The sequence below is a fragment of the Dendrobates tinctorius genome, unplaced genomic scaffold (assembly GCF_039654945.1).
Source record: "Dendrobates tinctorius isolate UK_male_01 unplaced genomic scaffold, ASM3965494v1 ptg000219l, whole genome shotgun sequence".
NCBI lineage: Eukaryota > Metazoa > Chordata > Amphibia > Anura > Dendrobatidae > Dendrobates > Dendrobates tinctorius.
The window spans coordinates 636941-644463 of NW_027361886.1; the positions used below are offsets into that span (position 1 = coordinate 636941).

Genomic DNA, 7523 nt, shown 5'->3' on the forward strand with positions numbered 1-7523 from the left:
ATTTGTTAGTCCGTCTGGGCCCGGTGATTTTTGTAGCTTTAGTGAGTTTACCGTTTCTATAATTTCTGAAATTGGTATAGGTGAGTTAAGTTGTGATAGGTCTGGAGGATTGATTTTAGGAAGTTGTAGTTTCTTAATAAACTCATTTATTTTTTGGGGGTCTGGTTGAGGGGTTACGTTCTTTAGGTTATATAGTTTCCCATAGTAAGATGCGAATTCCTCTACAATATCAGTTGGGTGATGTTTTATATCTCCGGCTGCATTTTTTATTTTGTATATTCTGCTACGGATTCTCTCGCTCTTCAGTTTGGACATCATGAATCTCGTTGGCTTGTTCGTTTCAGAGTATACTTTAAATTTTGATATTTTAACGATTTTATCAAAGTCGACAAGAATAGCCCTATTTAATTCTTGTCTCAAGTTAAGTATTTCCCTGTAAATTTGCTGAGATTTTATGTTAGTCTTAGAGAGATCATTTTCCTTTGAATTTATTTGTTTTTGTATAGTTTTAATTTTTTCTCTTTTTTTCGCATTATGTCTTGCTGTAATTTGGATCAGTTTCCCTCTTATTACCGCCTTATGTGCACACCAGACTGTAAGTGGGTTCATTTCCCCTGTGTCGTTTTCTTTAAAGTAATGTTTTAATGTTGTGACAATTTCGTTTCTATATTCTGGAATATTCAGTAGAAAGTTATTGCACCTCCATACTGTGGAATTTTTAAAGAATGGGCCAACCCAAATTTCTGACAAAATGGGAGAGTGGTCCGAGATTGATCTGTCTAGTATGGATGAGTTTTTTATTTTAGTGAGAGTGAAAATGTCTTTGAGAAGTAAATCTATTCTCGCAGAAGTTTTATGTGCCGCTGAGAAGTGTGAATATTCTCTGGATGAGGAATTCAGACATCTGTATGTGTCATATAGCTCGTTATTTTGAATCCATTTACTGAGATTACCCGATAATTGGCGAGTTGAAGAAGTGGAGTCCAAAACTCCGTCAGGAACCATGTTAAAGTCTCCCAGAATGAACAAATTGCCCTTCTTTTTTAACTGGACTTTCCTCATCACTTTGTTGAGAAAACTCAGTTGTTTTGTATTAGGGCAGTACACATTAACAATTGTACATTGAGTCGAATTGATTTCGCACACCAAAACATGGTACCTGCCAGCGGGGTCCACCACCTCCTCTATAAGATGGAATGGCACTGTGTTTTTTATCAACGTGATCACTCCTGCTTTTTTTTTGGGAGATGAGGCTGAGAAAGAATGTGGAAAGTCCCTGTGGGTGAAATTTGGATGGTTACCTTTTTTAAATTTAGATTCCTGGATGCAGACGACGTCTGCGTGTGAATTCTTAATTTCTTTCCACAGTGTGTATCTCTTCCATGGGCTATTAAGACCTCTGACATTGTAGGACATACATTTCAGCTGCATAATTCGAAGTGTTAAAGGAGCTAAAGGAACACCAAAAGAGAAACAGAGAAAATTTCAACAATCAGAAACAAACGGATTTATCAAATACAGTACAGTATGACTGGTATGAGCAAGAAATTCAATTCTAGGTCTTTTCCCTGAGGAAGTTTCGACCTGTTGGGGGAAAAGTTCGTGAAAAAAGAAGAAAGTTCTCCGTTTTTTACCCCATGGTTATTGAGACGATTGCTCTGACTTTTCCAAGGTCTCTTTAATTCTTTAAAGTCAGATTAGGGATGAGATTTAAATAGAGCCATGCCTTCTTCCAAAGAATTAATCACTACGAATTTATCTCTATGGTTGAACATCAGTTTAGTAGGGAATCCCCATCTGTACTGGATGTTTTTGCCTCTTAAAATATCTGTTAAAGGCTTGAAGGATCTGCGGGAATCCAGAGTATGTTTTGAAAGATCTGTAAATATTTTTAGTTGTTGGTAAGGTTCCGGGAGCGAGCCCTTGGCTTTGACATAATTCTGTATCTTTTCCTTGGTGGTAAAGAAATGCAGACGAAGGATCGTATCCCTTGGTTTGTCTGCTGTGATGCCTTTGGGTTTAGGAAGTCTATGTATTCTGTCAATGCACAGGTCTAGAGTATTAAGGTTTGGTATTGTTTTTTTTGAAAATAGTTTTGACAAATTCTGGTAGTTCTGATTGGCTTACTTCTTCGGGGATACCTCTGATTTTCAAATTATTTCTCCGACTCCTGTCCTCTAAGTCAGCCATTTTGGTTATGATATGGTTAACTTCTTTTTTTAGAACGATGTTTTGACTGATTAGTGATTCTGTCTTCTTTTCAAGGTCGATTATTTTGGATTCATAAATTTCTAGTTTTTGGGTAAAACCTCTGCAAACCTCCTCGAAAGCGGCGTTATGTTTAGCGAAGCCCGTATTTAGTTTTTCGTCAATTAGTGAAGTTATTTTTTGAAAGAATATCTCCTCGTGGCTCATTTTTGGAGCCATTGGTTCAGATTCAGGTCGATCTTTTTTATTTTTATTTTCTGATTCCGAATTTCTCTCCTCTTCTGGAGCACTTCTCTTAGTCGAGACGGAAGTATCCATCAGCTGATTCGGTGCAGAGGAGGAAGTCATCGAAGAAGGAGGGTTTTTACTTCTAGTAACTGGAGTGGTATTTTGAAAGGTGGATTTAGCACCGTTTGATTGTGTTGTTATTTTATGAGTCTTATAGTCATCAGCTTTTTGGGGAGATCTAAGTTTAATTGGGCTCAGCTGGTTGGGAATATCTGTATTTGATCTGGAATAAGATGCGGAGGTTTTTCTTTGGCTTTGTAATGATTTTTTGTTATCAGACTTTTGTTCCATTTGGGAAATTTGGTGTATAAGCAAGCTATTTAAATTGGGTCTCCCAATTTCAGTAGACAGGTTCCCGGCTTTAAATAACTAGAGCGACAGGATGGACACACTCCGTGTAAGTCACATATAACTCAAGTTTGGAACTACCTCCTTAAATGCCAAAGCTAAGAAGGAATAAAGCTATTATCCTCAAATTCTCAATTGTCACAGAGAAATATTTATTTATCCACTAGGTGGAGCAGTTGCGTTGAGAGGAGGTACTAGTCCAGACTTTATTATGGGTACTATATACCTTAGAGATTTATTATCAATCCACAGTGACTACTTTATATTCCACAGCGTTGCTCTCTGTCCCTCAATAAACGGCAATTTCACCTATAGCACCTCCCGTCCACTTTATGTAAAAATTGCGCTCTGCAGTCTATAATTCTATAATTTGACTCCCAGTCTCTTGGACCTTGAACTGTGTAAGTTACACTTTGTGATATTCCACAACATGCCCCTCGCTTAAGCAGTAATCCCGTCTCCCTCTCATATGTTAATGCTGGGGAAGTGATTTCCCGATTATAGTTTATATCAAACTCCACAGCAAAGTCACTCGCTGGCCAGTCCAGGGTACACCCCCTCTCTATATTTGCAGAGTGTTATAGTCCGTAGGGGAATCCCGTTGCCGGGCTTACCTTGTACCCCTATTTGTAGGGAGGGTGCTGACACTACTGTGTCGCTACTGTGCTTCAGATTGGTGACGCAGTTTCGGTGATCAGGAGCCGAGACTCCGGTCTCCGTCCCCCGACGCTGCAGGGGGTAGAAGTGGCCCACGTCTCCTCTCCACCGGCGCTTCCACGTGACCAGTCGCAGTGTCCTCCGGTGGGTCTGTCCTTCACAGCAGTTTCCTCAGCAGTGATCCGGGTAAGTCCCCGGAGCGATCGCTGTCAGACTCCAGTCCCTGCTCTGATTGCGATTGGCAGAGTACTGATGTGTAGATGCAGGAGCTCCGGCTGTTAAACCGACGGCGCATGAGACACCGCAACCTCCCCAAAAGACCGCTCCGCAGCTGCGGCCCCAAAATCCTAGGTCCCAACCGCTCTTCAGCTGACAGGCGAGGGACCTCCTGGTAGCCGGGGGAGAACAGACAGTTTCTTCCTCTGTTTTCTGCCGCAGGTCACAGTACAGCCGGGGTCTAAGATGGCGGCGTGACCATGAGGTCTCCCAGCTCAAAATGTTCAGATCTTCTTATCACAAGATCTTTTTAGCCTAGAGATCTGAATTTGGTCTCAGATTAAGCCCTGTGAGTTAGGCTTTAGGTAGAAGGCTAATCCTAGCCAGTAATAGGTCTCAGAGTCGCTTTTGACGCTTTTTAGTGGGGTTTCTGTGGGAGCTTAGGACTCTTGCTGCTTCATGTGGCAGAAGCCAGGCCACACCCCCCGCATTTAGTGAATCTAGTATAAAAGCCAGCCAAAAAACATGTGAGATTGCACTTTTTTTTTACAATTGCACCGCACTTGGAATTTTTTTCCAGCTTTTGTGTACACGACATGCTAAAAACAATGATGTCTTTAAAAAGTACAACTTGTCCCGCAAAAAATAAGCCTTCACATGGCCATATTGACGGAAAAGTAAAAAAGTTATGGCTCTGGGAAGAAGGGGAGCGGAAAACGAAAACGCAAAATCGAAAAAAGCTCCGGTCATTAAGGGGTTAATTTGTGTACAAGGGCAATCATGCTACAGTATGAAATGGCATTTCCCAATTTGGGAGCAGATCATTGTTAACATATAAATTACATGTCTAAGATTGCACTTATCACTCTTTTTAGGGCCCAGACAACTATTCAAATGTCCCAAACCGTTATCCCTTTTTGCAGTAGGCACTATACATCCTAGTAGGTAGTGTTCTTGGTGCATCTGCTAAACATTGAGTCATCCACCAGGCTGCCAGATAGTCAAACATGATTTTTAACACATGCTGTAGAGAACTTGGTTGTAGCCTCTGAGCCGGCTCACTGTCCGTGTTGTGCATGTTACATTTATGGTAGCATGGTGGAAAGGGTTATTTTTTAAATATTATATTTACTTTTATTTTCATCTAAGGATCCAGATCTGGAGGCAAAAAGAAAAGCAGAACTGGAGAAAATCAGAAAACAGAAAAAGAAATTCAAGGAGCACATTCAGGAGACCATTCAGAAAAAACAAGATGCTCAAGTACGCAGGAAACTGAAAAAGAAACGACTCAGACAAGAGAAGAAGGGTGGCAAAACTCAGCCGAGCAGTGTCTGAATCTGTATCTGCCTACCTGCTGTGTGTCCTTACCAGGGCCGACCGCAGACTTTGGATGAAGATAGGACTGACAGTTCTCTGATGTGTCCACTATATGCATAGCATCAATAGATGTATATAACATCAAAATATTCCCTTATTATTCTGAAGGAATAGGCTGTCATCCACTCTTGGTGTGGGTCATTCATTGGTGGATCAGCAGCTCTGTGACTTCAACTTGTCTGTTGGTGTCAGTGACTTTCTACAATGAACACTCAAACCTGTACAATTCTCTAATGTTGACCTTACTGTATGGGGTTGTATGTTACTTGGTCAAGAGAATATTGTTTTTTTATTGTTTTAAGGGGTTGTCCACCAAGCAAGCTGGAGAATCTTAGCAGAGTGTTTCAACAGATATCATGCAACCACAAGTATGCAGTTTCCACACTTTGTTACGTGCCAACTAAAGTGTCAGCGTGAACAACTGAGCAAAGAATCTGTAGCTCTAACTGGAACGTGACAACTAGAGTTGAGCGAATATGTTCAGAATCTGTCACCCAATCTGAATTTGCCATGTTCGTGCCATATTCGTACCACATTGGTACCCTATTCTTGCCGAATTTGTGTGACAATCGATTTTGAACATATTCGGTCATTTCTACTCCCATTGACTCCAGTGACGTTTGGCTGTGTTCGGCAAATATTGCAAATACAATACTTGCAGCCATTCGTAATCGAGACTGAATTTTGAAAAATTCGCTCAACTCTAGTGACAAGAAGTATGCCAAGTGGAGCTGAATCCTAACATTGTGACCATTACAGACTGATAAGATTCAGCAAGTTTACACAGCTTGCCAAAAATGTACTCGGGTAGATAATTCATGTAGTATGATTGTTCTCTGTGGAAAATATTTGAAAGAAATTGTAATTCCCCTTAAGTTTTTCCTCTGCCCTATTCAAGTCAGTTGGAACCAGAGTTGTGAATGTACTAATTCTGACATCAAGTAAGTAGGTGGTGGAGGTGCACAAAATATCTTCAGTTCTTGTTACAAAAACTGTGGAGTCAGAGTTGGAGCTACTTTTTGGTAGAGTCAATGGAAATGTACATATTTTCCTTTTTAGTAATATTGGTTTAATTTATTGATTTTCATAGAAATTTAGAAATGTTATTATATTTTGTGTTAATCAATGTAAGTAATGTTACCATTTCACTACGGTAAATCTTTTATTACTATTTGTCAATGCCTGAAGGAATTTTCACTTACTAACTCCACAGCCTGGCTTGTATTACTCTTTCATTTCAGATAACAAAATTGAATTCAAAGACCTAAATATCTAAAGTATATCTAAAAATTTGTAGAAATCGACCAGTTGAAAATATTTGTATGGATTTCATCACCGTAAACATTCTGTTTTCAACTACTTTGTAATATATATTTTTATATTAAAGGCATTAATATTTTGAATCAACTAAAGTTACTGTAAATGTGGACATCGGGGTTTGTTACTGGATGAGCCACAAGTGTTTAAAGATCTGTTCTCCCTGAATGGAAGATTTTCCCATGATCCTCTTCTGAAATCTGTGTCCTAGAACAGTGGTCCCCAACCTTTTTTGCACCAGGGACCGGCTTGAAGCAAGACCATTCTTCCATGGCAGGGCGGGGATGGAGGTGTGACAGTGGCGGGGCTTTGGTCATAAGGGGGCAGGGCTATGGACGTGGTTGTAGTTTAGCAGTGCATACTTATAATTTAATTATAACATTTTTAATGTGACTCAGCTCACCATAGGTTTTGAGTTAGTGGGAGCACCTGGCTTGTTTCTCTGTTTCAGTGGGAGCACTGGGCTACTTCTACTGATGACCGTCACTGCTAATGATGATTGGAACCTACACGGAAATGGAGCATTGAGCACTTAAGAATAATTGTACTGGAGTTCTGTACTTGCTGATTATTTTCTAATGATCACAAAATGTATGTGTTGTTCCCCCCGTCCTGTCCAGCTCTGTGTGGCTCCCCCTGTTGTATGCATGGCTCCCCTGTCCCATCCTGTATACATGGCTCTGCTCCCACTCTCCCTCCCCTGTATAAATGGCTCTGCTCCCATCCTGTATACATGGCTCCGCTCCCATCCTGTATACATGGCTCCGCTCCCATCCTGTATACATGGCTCCGCTCCCATCCTGTATACATGGCTCCGCTCCCAACCTGTATACATGGCTCTGCTCCCATCCTGTATACATGGCTCTGCTCCCACTCTTCCATCCTGTATGCATGGCTCCCCTGTCCCATCCTGTATACATGGCTCCGCTCCCACTCTTTCTCCCCTGTATGCATGGCTCCCCTCCCACTCTCCCTCCCTTGTATATATTGTTCCGCTCCCACCCTCCCTCCCCTGTATATATGGCTCCGCTCCCACCCTCCCTCCCCTGTATATATGGCTCCGCTCCCACTCTCCCTCCCTTGTATATATGGCTCCACTCCCACTCTCCCTC

The 7523-nt window shown here is 41.2% G+C and overlaps 1 protein-coding gene across 1 annotated transcript in view; it reads left to right on the plus strand.

Moving 5' to 3' along the window:
- The window catches only part of DDX49 (DEAD-box helicase 49), a 48940-nt gene extending 42443 nt beyond the window's left edge, over window positions 1-6497 (plus strand). The window contains exon 13 of the mRNA XM_073555102.1: window positions 4867-6497. Within this exon, the coding sequence (XP_073411203.1) occupies window positions 4867-5052 (186 nt within the window). The 3' untranslated portion in view covers window positions 5053-6497. The remainder of the gene's footprint in view (window positions 1-4866) is intronic.
- The last annotated feature ends 1026 nt before the right edge of the window (window positions 6498-7523 follow it).